At 40.0% G+C, this 18,639-nt stretch overlaps 1 protein-coding gene across 1 annotated transcript in view; it reads left to right on the forward strand.

Annotated features, from left to right (window-relative positions):
• gpm6ab (glycoprotein M6Ab) overlaps nucleotides 1-18,639 on the forward strand; it is a 45,628-nt gene extending 26,989 nt beyond the window's left edge. Inside the window, exons 2-7 of the mRNA XM_068321870.1 lie at nucleotides 3,534-3,726; nucleotides 5,310-5,466; nucleotides 5,958-6,111; nucleotides 8,628-8,704; nucleotides 8,825-8,890; nucleotides 17,887-18,639. Of these exons, the coding sequence (XP_068177971.1) occupies nucleotides 3,534-3,726; nucleotides 5,310-5,466; nucleotides 5,958-6,111; nucleotides 8,628-8,704; nucleotides 8,825-8,890; nucleotides 17,887-18,039 (800 nt within the window). The 3' untranslated portion in view covers nucleotides 18,040-18,639. The remainder of the gene's footprint in view (nucleotides 1-3,533; nucleotides 3,727-5,309; nucleotides 5,467-5,957; nucleotides 6,112-8,627; nucleotides 8,705-8,824; nucleotides 8,891-17,886) is intronic.

The following is an 18,639-nucleotide window of genomic DNA, read 5'->3' on the forward strand; positions in this document are numbered from 1 at the left end:
CAATATAAGAAGAAGAAGATGTCAATATATTAAAGGTCCCATATTATGCATTTTTAACTTAATTTTATGAGTTGTGCTGAAGATAAACATATCAAGCATGGGTACGTTAAATAATTTTTAATGTTGTATATAGAGACAAATATCAAAGGCACCCAAAAACAGCCAAAATAGGTCAGGGGTCTGAAAGTTAAAACAGTATGATTGTTACTTTGTTATATCTGTTTTAAAACACAACAAACCTCAAATTTAAGTCATAAGGCTACTTAGTAGAATGGCATATCCCTACTAAGGCCAAACATTGTCCTAGTAATCTGTCCAGTAAGATCCTGTGCAATAGATAGAAATGCAATCTTATCCTGTGATGTTCATAAGAGTTTAAAAAAGTGTCTGGCTCTTATTCTGAGTCCACTCTAAAATTAAAGTTAAAAACCTGAATTCAAATTTAGTTCAAATTAGTATTTTGTTTTGAGAATTGTTTGGTTAGGCTTTAAAACAGCATTGAAATACAACTATGAAATCTTCATTTCTAAGTATACAACATTAGAAGATATACAGTACTTTCTTCTTGGTCTGTAGAATTTTCAACAAACCTTTATGGGGACGCTAACATTTAATGGTATTATACAAAAAGGTCCCACTTCTTACCAGGTCACTGAGTCTTTCTCGCTTTACAAGCACAAATATGGAAATATGATGAAGTTTATAATATAGCTAAAATTGAAGGTACACACTCTGACTAACATAAACACATACACACAAAAATGCACATATAGTATCAGACACACAACTCGGCATTCAAAAACATTTAGTTTTAGTTGTAGAATACAAACACAGAGTGTACAATATTCTCTTAGACACACATGACATAATTATATCACATTTCTCCTCCTTGGACCCATCCATTTTCCTTTGTGTTGATGGTACCTGAATGATATTCTTGTTCTATGGAATGGGTCTAATGGACATCAATTAGACCCATCGCTACATGCAAATGTTTTGTTGGGATAAAAATTTGCTTGTAGCTCCTTCCCAACAAACATTTGAGTACTATTTATTCAATAATTCTCATTGCAATGCTTCCAAAGCTTAAAAAGTCAGCAGAGATTTTTCCTTCCACTGCCTCATATTATGGTTGAAATTACATTGACATTGTACAAACTGAAATGGTGATGAGAGCTGACTTTCTTGGTGCAAATGGATGCTGTGTGAAAATGTTTCTGCTGTGTATGTGCCTTGATCGCTGTGCGTACGAAATGTGCATGAGTGCGACTGTAATGTTTGGAGCCTCGCTGTTTCCATGGCAATGAACAGGCAAAGTGGGTCAGCTCGCTCCTGCCACTCCCCTGTTGGCATGGTCAATTAAATCCAAGTAGCAACACGACTCACGCACACACACATAAGCATGCACGTACGCATGAATGCATGCACACACATACACGGTTCTTTTTTTGTCACTCACCGCAGCTGTGTACGTGGATATGTATGTTGTGTGTGCATCTGTGTGCTGCTTTCCCTTTGTGTTTTGTCGCGCTATGTCTGTATGTAAGTTTGATAAGTCAGTCTGGCCACATATGTGTGTTCATGTGCCGACTCGTGAATTAAAAACCTACCCCATCTGGCTTTGAGAGTGAGGCAGGATACACTCTGGGCATGACACCAGTTTATTATTACATGTAGAGCAGTGGTTCTTAACCTTGTTGGAGGTACCGAACCCTGCCGGTTTCATATGCTCAATCACCGAACCCTTCTTTAGTAAAAAAAAAAGGGTTTTTTTTCCAAATTTAAGACGTAAATACAGTATTTTCCGCACTATAAGGTGCACTGGATTATAAGGTGCACCTTCAATGAATGGCCTTTTTTTTGGGTTTTTTTTAATGTTCATACATAAAGCACACTGGATTATAAAGTGCACTGGATTATTAAGCGCACTGGAACGCAATGAACGGTCTATTTTAAAACGTTTTTCATTCATAAAGTACATTGGATTATAAGAAATTGAAAAAATTAAAGGATTTTAGGTGCGGAAAATACTGTATACGTTTTACTGGTATATTAAATGAATTGTGCATTAATGTCACCTTTTTCAAAGAATAAAAACCAAGACAGTGCATGAACTCACATGAAATGTCCTACCTGCAAATCAGTGTGAGTTCTGTTGTTGTTATTGAGAGACCAGTTCAGACATGTGTGGTTTCACCTTGGCTAGTGCTACTCTTACGTCATTTTCACAGCAAAGTCTGTTCCTTTTGTTTTCCATGCAGTTTAAGGAAGTGATCCTTTATTTTTGCCAGTGTGAGACTAGAGTTGCTCAACTTGACATTGCAAATCATGCAGAAGGCTGACTCCCATCACGTTCCGTTATACAGTACATTTAAATTCACGTTGCACATATTCGTCCAACCACTTTCTTTTTTTGCTCAAGTTACTATGAATTAAAATATTAAGAAAGCAATCTGATGACATACCTTCATGACAGGCATAAATGGACTACTGAGTGTGCAAAGTTCCATGTAGCACAGGTAGGCTAATCGATGTAGCGTGATCACCTGCAGCCAGAGATGGCTAAGGGGGGCGTGTCACCACGAATTGACACTATGTGTCAAACGTACACAGTGATTCGTGTATGTTCGGCGAAAACACCTGACACGATGTGTCGGGTGTTTTTGCCGACACATCGGGTGTTTTGCCGACACATCGGGTGTTTTGCCTCCACTTTCACAGCTGGCTGGCTGGAGGCATGAGGCAAGGGACACGCCGGACACGACGCCAGGGCACCAGAGCCCTGTGTAGCCAAACACGCACGTGCACATTCACAATGTGGGACAATTCACCTGAGGTGCATGTCCGCCATGTGAGTGGTTGTTTGTAACATCTGAAGGAACAAACCATACCTGTGGATTTTGATGGATTAACACGATAACAATTAAATATTTTTCCACGCAGTTGTGTCAGGTAGGATGGTTGGAAGAGAACCCATACAGACATGGGAAGGACATGCAAACTCCGCACAGAGCGGGACTTGAACCGGGAACTGCTGTGCGGCGACAACACTACCCACTGCCCACACCTATTTATCCTTAAAGGAAAATTATGCATTTGTTACAACACAAACCAAGTGGAACACATAGAACACGGATTTTCAATGTGCGTGTTAAACTGGTGTCACTGTGGGTTCTCTCGGGTTAAAAATTAATTTACTGATAAATTGAAAGCTATTCATTAACAAATATTCCATCTACTTAATTGTTATTTTCACTACAGAAGTTTCTAGTGAAGTCAAACATATATTAATCGATGACCGTCTAAACAAATACATTTTCTAAAGTGGTGGAGTTTCACTGGAATTAATTTTCTTACCTGGACCTACCTTGCATTTCTTACATCATCATCACCTTTATGGTTGTCTTTCACTATCAGCTATCCAGTTCATTTGAATAGTACATAATTACATTCAGTTAACGGCTCTAATCATCATGCTGCCTATTGTAAAGTTACTGCTAGCATTTCAATTCTGTCTCCATGTGTGTGTTTAGGTTGTAAGGAGTGCTGTGAGCGGTGTGTGGGTAGTCTGCCATGGGCTTCTCTCATCGCCACCATTCTCCTCTACATGGGTGTGGCCTTGTTCTGTGGGTGTGGCCATGAGGCTTTGAGCGGCACCGTCAACATACTCCAGAACTACTTTGAAGTCATCAGAGCTACAGGGGACACACTTGATGTGTTCACCATGTGAGTAATTGTTTGTAACATCTGAAGTGAACAAAAAATACCTGTGGATTTTGATGGATTAACACTATACCAATTAAATTATTTATTTTCCACGCAGTTGTGTCATGTAGGATGGTTGATAATGTGGACGATTACTTTGATGATGTCAAAATACTAAATATGGCTGAACATTAAAACAAAGTGTTAAAAATACCCAAATTCTAAAAAGGTTGAGGTTTTTAAAAATGTAAATGCACACGGTTTATGGATGTAGTGAAAGCGGACATGAAGGTAGTTGGTGTGAGAGAAGAGGATGCAGAAGACGGTTAAATGGAGGCAATTGATTCGCTTTGTTGACCCCTGAAGGGAAAAGCCCAAAGAAGAAGAAGACACACATACACATGCGATAGAATGGCAAAATTCACAATTTCTCATGTAACTTATTTTCCAACTTTACAGAGTTATGTACTGTCTTACATTGTCATATTTTTTACATCACATCAAATTCATTCCTCTACTGCTTTCAGCCAAAGAGAGTTATACAATGTGCATTTATAATAAATGATCCTTCAAATCATAGCAAACTAGTATAATGTAATATACACAGATCATGCATTAAGTTATGGAATAGCTACTGCCAGTGAATGGGATATATAAAAGAACACTTTGTCTTCTAAGTCTTCTAAGATGACTTGGAAACAAGTAAAATGTTCAAGCATAAGGATTTACACTTGCTTTCTGATACCACAGAAGAACTGCCGTAGCACAGTTTGCTTAAAAATATAATGTTTGTTCCAAAGGGAAGGTGTTACACAATCTATTATACAGTAGCAATAGATGTGGTTGATGGAGTCCATGCATTGATGAGCCTGAAATGTTTTTCAAGCAAAATTAGACCTGCACAATAAAATATATTATTACAATGTTCGTGTTGTAATGTCATATTTGATTAATGAAAAGCTATTCTTTAGTCAGCAAAACATCAAAAATAGATTTTATATTAAATTAGACAACATATACAGTAAAAGAGGCACCTTCATCCATACATTTTCCTGTAGACAAGACAATTGCAATCGTCTAATCTACAGCCGATTATCGACCTTGCAGGTCATGGGTCAGCTTGATCTTATCCCAGGTTGCTAGAGGCAAAAGGCAGGGTACACCCTGGATAAGATGTCAGCTCATTGAAGTGCCCCATGAAAGACAAGCACCCAGACAGGGAGAACACACAAACTCCACACAGAAAGGAATCAAACACGGAACGGAACCTTCTTGCTACTGTGCCACTGAGCCACCCAGACACATATTCCTCCACTTTCAATTTATCTATTAAGCAGTTGATCCAAGCCAAAAGCCCTTGTTATACCCCTTCATATTACAATTACAGGGCAGACAGCCAATCCTTCCACCACACTAACCATAAATATGGTGGCCAATCTGATTTCACCACACTTTCTGAAGATGTTGCAGTATGTATTTTGCAGTATGTATTATGCATTTCAAACTGTGTGAACCTTTGCTTGTTATTGACTGGACCTGTGATGTATGTCCCTTTCACTCATTAGTGACTGACACTGTGAGAGTTTTGTGTGTTCTCTCTTCAGTATTGACATCCTGAAGTACATCATCTATGGCCTTGCAGCTGGATTTTTTGCTTTTGGAGTACTACTACTTGTGGAAGGGTTTTTCACCACTGGAGCAATTAGGGATCTCTATGGAGAGTTCAAGATCACTGCCTGTGGACGTTGCCTGACTGCATTTGTAAGAAAGCTTTGTAAACAACAGATTTAAACTGTGGATCTGATGTATATTAATTGTACTGTGAAGCTACTGTTGGACATTCACACCGATGGCATGGTGTTTGACTAAGGTAGATTAAAAAGAGTTTAAAAGAAAGTACTTGAGAATTCATTACTTTCATCATGGGCCTAAAAAAAATTGAAAGTCAACATATTTTATTATTGCAAAGTATCGTTCATATTCTAATACTTTGCAAACTGATGTATTCAGGTTTCCATTTACCAAATATATTTGTTTAGTAACTACATTTTTGCACAAAACTCTCCACCACCATGTAAATGTGAAGCCAAATATTTGTTTTATTTGTGTTATTTCATGGTTTATAAAGCACTACGTGATAGATTTATAACATACACTGCACATCAAAACACTACGATGCAATGTGTCCGACCTAATGCTTCTGGAATTCAATCACACTATTTACATATTAAGTGTTGTCTCTGCTTTTGCAGCTGATGTTCTTGGCCTACCTGTTCTTCCTGGTGTGGCTTGGAGTAACAGCATTCACCAGCCTTCCAGTCTTCATGTACTTCAATGTTTGGTCTATGTGTCAGAACACTAGCTCAGTGGAGGGAGCTAACCTCTGCCTTGACTTACGTCAGTTTGGTATGTATCCTAGCCATACTGTAGCACAGTGCCTTGCGAAAGTATTGGCCCCCAAAAACTTGTTGACATTTTGCCACATTTCAGGCTTCAAACTTAAAGATAACAAACTGAAAATATTTTTCAAGAATCAACAACATATGAGATGCAATCGGGAAGTGGAACCAAATTTATTCAACATTTTATATTGTGTTCACAAATAAAAAACTGAAAAGTAGGATGTGCAAATGTGAGACCAAATGACACAGATACACTCTGTTTGTCATTGTTAGTCATTTAGGTCAGCACTGGATCATTCAAAAGTCACCAGGGAACTTCTGGAGTCAGTTAGCTGAGCTGAGAGAACAGGGGGCCAATCTTTTTGAACATCCTACTTTTCAGTTTTTTATTTGGAAACACAATATAAAACGTTGAATAAATTTGATTCCACTTCACGATTGTGTCTCACATGTTGTTGATTCTTGAAAAATATTTTCAGTTTGTTATCTTTAAGTTTGAAGCCTGAAATGTGGCAAAATGTCAAAAAAGTTCGGGGGGGGCAATACTTTTGCAAGGCACTGTATACACTGATACTGTGATTGTGAAGTTGCTTCCTCTGCATTTTCTTAAGTGATGTTCTTAAATTTTTTACATACTATGCCAGCCACATCAAAACTGTTAAACATCTCACTCTGGAGAGACAAAATCTGAGATTAACTGTCACATAGTGTAAAGGCTGCTCTCTGTGGAGCTATCTTTTTACACTTTCCATTGGTTATATGATAATTCAGTCAACAAAAAAAACATGGATGTGTCAGCTTTCAGGATCCAAACTTGGTTGTTAGCAGACTACTGCTCTTGCCTGAGACAAATTGTTGCCTCAGCTGATCTGTGTGATGACATTTGGACTCCAGCCATTAAAAAAAAAATGTTGAGGAAAAATCTGCATTTTCTGTCTTTTGGATTTTATGGAAATCCATCAATCCATCCACCCAGCCAGCCAGCCAACTAGCCAGCCAGCAGTCTCGACACTACCCACAGTGTGGAGGATCCCCCTGAAGAAATACTGGAGTAGAACCTTAAGACTACAAGCATGAAATGAGAACTGTACAAAATTAAAATATATAATATTAGAAAATAAAATAGATACAAGTAATAAATAGAAACAGAACACTATTTAAGGCTTGTCTTCATTTTTAAAAGCAGGGTAAAAACAGCAGCATAATATTCTACAGACCGAGATAGAACATAAGAAGGGTATAAAATATAAAAGCCTGAATATAAAGGTGTGTCTTTAATTGTCTTTTAAAAATATCAGCAGTCTCTTGCACACCTGAGGCTCTCCGGCAGACTGTTTCACAAATGGTGGCTATAGTTATTATGCCGCCTAACCATGGGTTTTTGTTCTAGGATTTGGTATGGTTAAAAAGCCAGTGTTGGATGATCTCACGGTCCGCGAGGGCTAATATGGTAAAAGCAGATCATACAGTATAAATAAGAGGGCGCAAGGCAGTTCAGACATTTAAAAAAAAATATATATTTTTTAATATACTGTTATAATCTCCAAAGGGAAATTAAGAATGCTAGTCAATCAATCACACGCATGCATATTGTAATACACACAACCACACACAAGGGGGCCTGTGAGCATGCATCCTCAGTTAGTGGGTGCCTGTGGCTCAGTGGTACAGTAGGCAGTAGAGCGGGTCATCCAATAGGCGGGTTCAATTCCCGCTTCGGGGATTAAGCCATCATATAATTGTTTTTAAAAAAATTAAAGAATCTTAAAATCCATCCTGAAACAGACAGGGAGCCAATGCAACAATTCTAAAAATGATGTAATGTGCTCTCGCCCTCTGGTCCTCGTCAGCACACGTGCAACGTGGGTGTTGTAATGATTGGATATTTAAAATACTCTTTAGGGGAAGACCAAAGGTAAGGGTATTAGAGTATTCTAAGCGATAAGAGATAAAAGTATGGAACAGCACCTCTGTACTGGCCTGAGAGAGAAATGGGCTGCATTGCATGATAAAAAACTATTTTTGTTACATTTTTTATATGTAGGATAAAACATGGCGATGTATAGGTGTTCCATCAGCATAACTATTGAAGCTGAAGCCGTGCCTTCTGATGACGTCCCCGATCAATCTATGTGTTCAGTAACCTTCCTGTCCACAATGACGTTTCCATTAATGTTTACATCAAAAACACACACAAAGAGCCATTTTCTTGTAACACTGTCCAGATTAACAATGGATTGGTGCATGGAATTTAATGTCTATGCTTGTCAATATGTAAATTAGTTAATTTTACATTAAAATAGTATTCACACCTTGTGCTCATATTTGGCAGTTCTCAGCGGTCTATGTTACAGTACCATTACGCCAAATGTCTGTCAATTTATTCAAGTGTACTCAGGAAGTGTTTCTGCGATGTATGAAAGTAACTTTACTTTTTTTTGTGCATTATTTATAAACTTTCATCTGGATGGATGAAGTGGGTACTTGTTTGAAGGGTTTGTTTTTTGTTTTTTTTATTAGGAGCAGTGACCATCTCTGAAGAGAGGAAGGTTTGTACAGGATCTGAGAAATTCTTCAAGATGTGTGAATCTAATGAGGTGAGAGGAAACCTCAATGAAGGTGAAGGGAGTTTTCGTTGCTTTCTTTGCAGTTCAGTTTTGCATTTGAAGTGATGATTTCAATCAAAAGTCAACAAAAATGACACTTGTGTGTTACAGCTGGACTTGACTTTCCATCTGTTCGTGTGTGCATTGGCAGGAGCAGGAGCTGCTGTAATTGCCATGGTGAGGGTCAAAATAAATATGTATGACTATCAATGGGTTAGGAGTATTAACTGGTAATGATTGGCAAGGCCGTCAAACAAAGGTACACATGAATAATGGAAAAATGATACAGAACACCTGTTGTGCTCTACACAGTATACTGTATATGTTGCACACTTGGACATAAATAAACAGACTTCGTGCATGAGTTTTTAGGTTCTTTTACTTGACAATGCTGAAACACACAGACACACACACATCAGCCTCTTCTCTGTGTGCCGCAGGCTGTCCATAAACTCAATATGGCATAGCTGCCTGCGCCTTCTTAGGGACCCCTAAGGCCACCTGGCTGCCCAAAGTGCCTGTGTGAACTCTGGTCATTGTACCCACACATTCATTACTAAAATACTACATTCAACATTGCACATGAACAGAATATGAACCCACAAAATAATAAAATCAAATAATCAAAATTACAAAAAATAATACAGAGTGGTAGGGGGCGCTCAGTGTTTAACATGTGTCCCACATACTGTATATAGCATGTTATTGTCATTAACAATATGAACTATAGAAACATCCCTTGTTCTCAAACTCAAATGGAAGACTAGAAAGTTTAATAGAGTGAATCTGCTCTGCTTCATTAATTAAGTACTCTCAAGAAAAATGTAAACACTTTTTTTTGCTCCCATTTTTCATGAGATCGACTTAAAGATCTATAATTCATTCCAGATACACAATATTACCATTTCTCTCAAACATTGTTCACAAATCTGTCAAAATGTATGATAGTGAGCACTTCTGCTTTGCCAAGATAATCCATCCCACCTCACAGGTGTGCCACATCAAGATGCTGATCTGACATCATGATTAGTGCACAGGTGTACCTTATACTGCCCACAATAAAAGGCCACCCTGAAATGTGCAGTTTTTGTTGTTGTTTTTTTTGCTTTATAGGGGGTCTGGGGACTCAGAACCAGTCAGTATCTGGTGTGACCACCATTTGCCTCATGCAGTGCAACAAATTTTCTGTTGCATTTATATTTTTGTTGAGTATATTTAAATTGTTGAGAAGGTGCACAGAATACTAGGGGTGATAGGGGGTGCTCAGTGTTTAATATGTGTCCCACACTCTCCCCTCCAAAATGAATGTTGTCTCGACATTAGATATTTTCCAAAGTCTTCTGTCTTTAACTTGTGAGTTGTCGATGTAGGTTTTCTGGGAGGCAGTCTTTTGAGATATTTCCGGTACAGCAACAGTCTTTAACATGACACATATCTCCCTCTTTGCGTCATGTGTCAGCTACAGACACCACTGGCCAGGTGATATCTGAAATGCTACTCTGCCACTTATGCGGGTTCTGTAGCTCGTACCGAAGGGTTCTGATCCTGCTTGTACCCCACAACCCATTACCCAGACCCATATGCATAACTGTGCTTCACAAACATTCCAGTTTCTTCTATGTGTTAGTAGTCTGAACTCCCGTACTTTCCTTCCCAATAAACATAAATAACTGCATCAATTTCCCAGTTTAACTGTAACTATAAATGCTCCTGATGAACTCTTTTCCTTTTACAACAATAAATTCAACACATGACTGTGAACTTGTCTTCCACTTTGAACTGTAACTACCACTTGTGTCTGTATGCGACTGATGGCTGACCTAATGTGTCATACGTAAGTATCTCTAGTGGATTTCTTTTTCTGAAAGGATACTTTCTTGGAGGAGGTTGCAGCGACTCAGGGTCGCTTTCATCTGCTTCATCAGATGACCATTCCTGCTCAAAGTTTGGCTCGCTTGCTTCATCAGATGGTGCCTCTAGCTCTACTCTTGCCGGATCTCTGCTCTCCATCTCTGGCTCCATCCTGCCATCCTCCTCCTCTGGACACTCCTCTTTGTCACCATCTTGCTCCACTTCTTTTTCAGCTGTTTGTGGCTGGAATTCCTCCGCCTCCACTCTTAGCTGGCTTCTGGCCTGGTTGAATGGTTCTGTCGGTCGTGTGATGATGACTCTCCAGTCATTTTCATCCTCCGAACTATTCTCCAGGTCTTTCTCCTGTTTTGCCTGTCTTTTCTTCTTCGTGTCAGTCATTAAGTTTCTCTTTCTCAGTGTCTTTTTCTCCTGCTTGTCTTCTTCAATAGGCAAGAAGTTACGTGGAAGTAACAAATTCCTGTGCAGAACTCGGGTTCTACCTGGGCCTGTCTCAGGTTGTACTTCATACACGGGCTGTCCTTGTGCTTCCTCTTGGTCACGACATTGACTTTCTCCTCCCAATACGATCTGAGCTTTCCTGGTCCTCCTTTGTCTCTGAAGTTCCACACAAGTACTCTACAACCTGGCTGTTCTGCTCCATGTGTTTTCTGGTCATACTGCTTCTTGGCTCTACTTTGTGTCTTCTCTACACTCTCTGATGCTAGTCTGTATGTTTCTTGCATCCGCCTTCTCCACCTGCTGGCATAATCTTTCTGAGAAGCGCTCTGGTCACATGGCTTTAGCTCAAACATTATGTCAATAGGAAGTCGGGGATTTCTACTATAGAGGAGATAATATGGGGCATACCCTGTCGCTTCACTGCGTGTACTGTTATATGTATGAACAACTTCCCCAAAGTCCCCAAAGATCTTTTCAGCTGCAGTTTTTGATGACTTGTTGGCACACGCATATGCATGAGCAAAGCGAGTGAAGTGATCTATCACCACCAAGATGTACTCGTATCTCCTATACAACCTTCCAGATGCAAGAAATCTATTGAAACCATTTCAAAGGGGTATGTGGTCACTATATTAACCAATGGTGCTCTAGTCGGCTTGTTGAGACGCTTGCGTTTGAGGCAGCTACACACTTTGGTCACATAATGGTCTCCATCTGTCTGCATGTGAGGCCAATAGAATCGAACACGGATCAAGCTGAGTGTCCGCTCCACTTCAAGGTGACCCATTTCCTCATGCAGCTCCCGGTAGATCAGCTGGTGGAATGTTTTAGGAAACACCAGTTGAACTCAAGCCACTGACTTTCTGTACAGGACACCTTCTTCATTGACAAACAGCTTGTTTCTCTCTCTTCCCAGAACATGTCATGCCATCCCGAAAGTTTCTTCCTCCCAGACGAGGCCATTGTCCTTTCATGACATACTCTCTCACTTTGCCAATGACTGGATTATTCATTTGTGCTTTCTTTAGGGTCTCCATTGAGATTTCTACCACTGGGGATGCCACTCGTTCCTGTACTATATCAGCACATGCTGCATCGATCGTGGCTGGACACATCCAGGGCTCACATTCAAGGAACTGGAGTGTGAGAGACTGTGTGATAGTTGTTATCACTTCGGGCTCAATTTCATCTGAGTATGTGTGCATGTATTGCTCTATGTCAAGCAGCATTTGTGACAAGCCATCCGCATCTCCATTCACTTTCCCTGGCCGATATTTAATTGAGAACTTAAAGTCTGCAAGTTCAGCAATCCACCTGTGTGTTGTGGCGTTCAGCTTCACTGTGGTCAGGACATAAGTCAGAGGATTGTTGTCAGTGTACACCGTAAAAGAAGGTGTATAATACAAGTAATCATGAAACCTTTCACAGATTTCCCACTTCATTGCTAAAAACTCTAACTTTCCAGAATGGAGGTGGTAATTCTTTTCTGGGGCAGTTAGTGTTCTTGAGCCATAACCGATGACATCCAGCTTGCCTTCTTGTTTCTGGTACAAAACTGCACCGAGTCCTTCCTAAGAGGTATCACAATGCAACACAAACGGCTTCTCAAAGTCGGGGTAACCTAAGAGTGGTGGACACAACAGGTACTCTAGAACCTCGCAAAGCACCTCCTGGTGTTGTTCTGTCCAGGTGATTGGCTGGCTAGAGGATATTATGTTTCTCCTTACTCGTCCTGGCACTTGATCGTTGAGTCCTGCCCCCCCAGAGTTTTCTCTGTGGTTAAGAGACTATACAGTGGCTTCGCAATGCGCGAAAAGTTCAGTATATATTGGCGATAATATGACAGGAACCCTAACATTTTTCTCAACTCGCCAGCTCTCTTAGGTTTTTGAGTGCTTATACGGGTGCTATCTCAGCAGGACCCATGCAGTAACCGTCCTTGGATACAATCTTCCCTAGTAATTTCAACTTGTCTTTAAACACTTCACATTTTTGTGCTGTCAGTTTTACTCGTAAAACCTCTCTCATATCACTTAGATGGTTCTCAAATGTTCTGCTGTGGATGAGATTGTCATCCAAATAACATCCATACTGCGCTGGAATTCTGCTGGTGCCGAGGACAGGCCAAAAGGGATTCGCACCCACTCATATAAACCCCAAGGTGTTATGAAGGCTGTCAGTGGTCTGTTACTCTCCTCCAGGAAACCATGATGATATGCCTTTCCCTGGTCCAGTACGGAAAACCACACACTTCCACTCAAGCTATTCAGCATATCCTGCACTAGGGGGATTCTGTGTCAATTTGAGATGGATTTCTAATTCAATTCATGATAATCCACACATAGACATAAACTCCCATCCTTCTTACGGACACAGACTATTGGTGATGAGTACGGGGACTGGGATTTTTGAATCCATCCTCTGTTCAGTAGGTCCTCCAAATACTCCTTCACCTCCTTGTGGAGCAGCTTAGGTACTGAGGTGTAAGTGCGTCTTACTGGAGTTGTGTCACTAAGCCTAATCTTCAACAGTAAGGATGGAATGCATCCCACATCATTCTCATCTCTTGAAAATGCTGCACATTCTTCTCTGAGCATCTGCCTCACCTTCTGTTGCTGGTCGACAGTCAAGTGATCAACTGACACAGGAGGGTCCAGTGAATCATGTACGCTTTCCAACTGTCTGCATTTTTCTTTTAGCTTTTCAGGGGTGCTAGTTATGTTAGCTGTTGGCTCACCCACAGTGGATGTTTTGGTGATGTTTTCACTAGTACTCGCTGGTCTTACATCTACTGGGTAAATAGCCTTAACTTGCTGGAGCTGTCCTAACACTGTGCAAGGGGTGAAGGTGATCTCATGGTTGCTGTCATTAGTGACTGGGATAGTCACCCTAAACCAGTTTCCTTTCTGCAGGCATACGGCGGTTTCATGAATGGCCAACCCCTCTGGCCAATTTGGAACCTCATCTGGTTCAAAAAGGACTTCCTGTTTTGTGAAGAGGGGACCTGTCCTCACACTACGCTTAACCTCCTTAGTCTGGCCTTGAAGGATTAACCCTCCTGTTGTCCTCATTTTCTGTATATACCTTGTGTCCTCGGTCAAAATGACCCGTCTTCACTAAACCCTCAATATTTAGCAGCTTAATTGAATTTTAAACACCAAATTTCATATTGCTTGAAGAAACAACTTGTCCTTCACCACAATATGTGTAATATAGTTCTCCCTCTTTCTATAGCTTAAGGGGAAAAAATGTGCGAAAAGGAGTTTTGGATGCATTTTTAGTCATTCCAATGACTCAAGTTTCTAGAATAGGTATGAAAGAGTTTGAGTTCCATTGTAGCTTGGAAAATTGACCTTCCACTCTCTGCATACCATAGACTAGCTGCAGCCTCTGTTGCAGGTACTAGGATGTGGCACCCAACAACAGATATATGATACCTGGAAAACAGGTTAAAATGTTATAAATGAAGGAGACAGTGGAGTAGTGTAGCGTTTTCACCGAAGCTCCTTCTCGATTATGTTTTATTGACAATCATTCACATTTCACCATAAATTCCCTCTCTAACCAATACTGTCTGCATTTGTCCTTTAATTTGAGTTATTTTACCCAGCATCCATAACACTGTATCTTTCACTGCCTATCTACACATTCACATTTACATGTTCATAGAACATTCATTATCAGTCCAAAATACATCCAATATATCATACTGGTTCACAAGACATTTCAACAATTAACACGTTCTGTAACTCTTTGGCATTCCCCTTTAACATTACTCATTTTCCAAAATCCGTTCTTCTTATCATTAGTTTACTTTGCGTTTTAAAGTGCACTTTTAATATATAAAGATGCTACAAGCACCAGGACTCAATACAAAACAGTATCAGTAATCACCCCGAACACATAGCATAGCTGCATCATGGTCTTAAACCATTCCCTTCAATAGAGGGTAACACTGCTTACTTAGTATGTACACAAAATAACAAAATGGAGCCAACCATTAAACATATCAAAACATAAGTCTAACTATAAGAATGGAGGAGTGATACCCCAAAACCATGACGGAACCACACGTGGGGAGACGCCATCTTAACGAGACCCAGTACACACAGTGACAGAAGTTCTTGAATCTCTACAAGCTTATTTTGTACATAAATTCGACCCAAATCAAAGCACAAACGTTACCAAAAGCGACATAAACATCAGGTGATATCTTTGTGTGGTTGTGAAGGATTACCCACCTGGAAAACAGGTTAAAATGTTATAAATGAAGGAGACAGTGGAGTAGTGTAGCATTTTCACCGAAGCTCCTTCTCGGTTATGAAGGGAGCCTGGCTAGCGCGCACGTCATACGGACTGGTACAGGTTTAACCTGTGATCCCACCACTGCCCCCTGGTGACCAAAGTTCTATTGTTTTTGGGATGAAGAAATAAATGAAATCACACAAACTGGGTCTTAGAAGAATAAGTAAAACAGACACTTTCACAACTTTAGACACAAAATAATCACACTAATGTGATGATACACTTAGTGGGCATCACACCTCACCTTGGGACCTTTATACACCTGATAAGATTAGTAGCCCTAAGTAGGCCTGCAGGTCAGTCTCATCCATCTTTTTCCAGCTGTCTCCATATTTGTGAAAACCCTCCAGATTTTTCATCTCCAGGATTATTTTTCTCTATATCTGGATAAACAGGTAGAATGTAGAGACAATGTCATGGGCATGAGAAACGGCATACCTTGTGGGTCCTGGGGTCATCTTTATGACATTTTGTTCTGCATGCCGGCCGTGTTGGTTATATGCTGCTGAGGACCATGTTATTTTGCCATTTTTTGAAAGGAAAGTCTCTCTTTCAGCTTCAGGGTTTTCTTCTTCTGATGATTCATCATTCTCTGGGTTATATTCCTCCCCATCTTCTTCTTCTGATACATCCTCCACTTCCTCTTCTGAATCAGAATTGTCTTGCTGAACATCACAAAAAATCAGTTGTAGAGCCTCTTCAACGTCATAACACACACTCATGGCGTCAGCACAGAGAGAATTTGGGGTCCTGTCATTTGCAGCACCTTTATAACCCCTTGAAATACACAAAAAAGAGCTCTGCCATCTGTGAAAACGTCACCTATCTCGTCTTGTTTATGTCTGCTACTGTCTTGTTCACGTTTACTACTAATTGATCTGAGACTGATCAAAGGCACAGTAATCTGCGAGAAGATTACCTGATTTGTCTTGTTTACTTCTACTGATTGATCTGAGACACAACTAAAACATTGTAATATTCTGTGATGTGTAAATAACTCTGTGACCTTGATTTCAACTCTTTTGCCTCACAGGTCTTTTTGACCAAAAGACCACCTTTGTACTTTTTTTGTACAGCTTACATGGAAATGTGAATAAAAACAACTTATTTTTTCTACTGTTGGGGCCAATCTAGGAAAAGTCATATAATTTACAGTTAAAAATAAAATTTAGGGGAATTTTATTTTATTTTTTTAACACAGTGATGGGTCATTTTGACCCGAGGACACCAGATCACAATTAAGCCCCTTGAGCATGATGAATCATCTTCAGAAGAAGAAGAAAACCTTGCCACTTTTACCACACCCTCTCTGTCATTCTGGTCACAGACCTGCACTATGTGGATCAGAACCTTTGCTTTTTTTAGTCAATAGAGAAACCGTCTCTTACTAGAGCAGATGTAACTTATGAGTGTTTCTCCAATCCTTTCATCACCATATTCTCAATCACATTGTGTCCATATACACAACATACAATTCGCTAATCACCCCACAAAATACTCAAAAAACATTCCCCATATTCTGTACATTCATATCAGTTGTACTTTAGTCAGAAGGCAACACTTTCTTACGCAAATTATACATCCACATCCTTACTTTTATGCACTTTTGCCCAGTGGCGGGCCGTGCATTTCAACCGTAGGCATTCAGTGACGTCATATTTATTCCTACCTAAAATACGCCTCATAATATCAGTATAACATCAGTATGACATCAGTAGACAATAACACAGCAAGCCCATTCAGATTGGCAAAATAAGCTTGCACTCTTTAAGTTTTGAGGCCCCTTGAGTTAATACTAAATTTAGGAAATGTGCATAACAGTGAATGAATAGGGCCATGGGTTCCTTCTCCTTCACTTTACTCTGCACTCTGTTTAGTTCAGATGCCATCACGGCTGCGTCATCATAACACTGCGCAACAACTTTGTCCAGAGGACATCCGTATTCCTCAAGGAAATGATAAATAAGATCGGCAATGTTGTCAGCTCGCCTGCCACATGTTACATCCACAAATTTTACAAAACGCTCCTTGACCCCCGCGGGCATCACGTAACGTAGGACCAGTGCGAGCTGTGCCGTGTTCCCCACATCTGCGGTTTTATCAACCATCACAGCGACAAAAGGGGCACTCTTGATCTCCGTTTTCATCTCGTCGCCCATCACTTCAGCAATAGCATAAATGAGGTCGTTTTGGATTTTTCTAGCTAATAGAATGCGCGTACGGTATAACGTGACTTCTTATCGAAAATCCGTGATGAGGTGAAGTCGCGAGCATTGATGCCCAAATGCGCGAGGGCGAACTGTATACATATACAGTACCTGACACAGAGTGTCCATTCCTTAATACAGTCCCTCCACACCCTCAGATTATCAAGGTACCATTTGACCTTAAGGTGTGTGTATGTGTGTGTGTGTGTGTGTGTGTGTGTGTGTGTGTGTGTGTGTGTGTGTGTGTGTGTGTGTGTGTGTGTGTGTGTGTGTACTGTGAACAATCTCGCAATATGTTTGCCTGCTATCTTCCATGTTTCATCAACCTTGAATATTTTTTTCTTCTCTAAGGTCCACTTCCTGATGGCTCTAGCTGCTAACTGGGGCTATCTTAAGGATGCCAGCCGGATGCAGAAATATGAGGACATCAAGTCAAAGGAGGAACAGGAGCTGCATGACATCCACTCTACACGCTCCAAAGAACGCCTCAATGCCTACACATAAATACACATCTGCATGAAATGACACACACACCTACCTGTAAGAGACAAACACATACATGTACATTCACACACACACACACACACACACACACACACACACACACACACACAAACACACACACACACACATACTGTAAGAAATGTGCTGCATAGACACACAGGGCCTAATACAACCATTAGGATAACAGAAACAAACAGCACATACATAAGTGACAAAGCAGAACAAACATACATTCAAAGACATAAATAAAGACACAAGTAGGTTTAAAACAAATATCAATGAAGTGATGAAAACACAGACACCATCATCATCCTTGTGTTTGCGGTAAATGATTGGCTCAAGTGATCTACAGTATGTCAATACTTCATATGGCTGATCCATGCCTAATGTTTTCTTTAAAAATAAATCCATTACCTAATTTGTAGTTATATGTCATAAGTGGTGCTCCACGATGTCACCAAAACTCAGTTTCAATACTTGATTATTTGATTAGAACTAAAAAATCAGATTTGATCAAATTTAAGATTTACAGGGTGTAAATGTTCAAGACGTATAAAATAGGACAATAAATATACAAAAAACGTTTTAACAAATACCAAA

The sequence above is a fragment of the Antennarius striatus genome, chromosome 8, assembly GCF_040054535.1.
Source record: "Antennarius striatus isolate MH-2024 chromosome 8, ASM4005453v1, whole genome shotgun sequence".
Lineage (NCBI taxonomy): Eukaryota > Metazoa > Chordata > Actinopteri > Lophiiformes > Antennariidae > Antennarius > Antennarius striatus.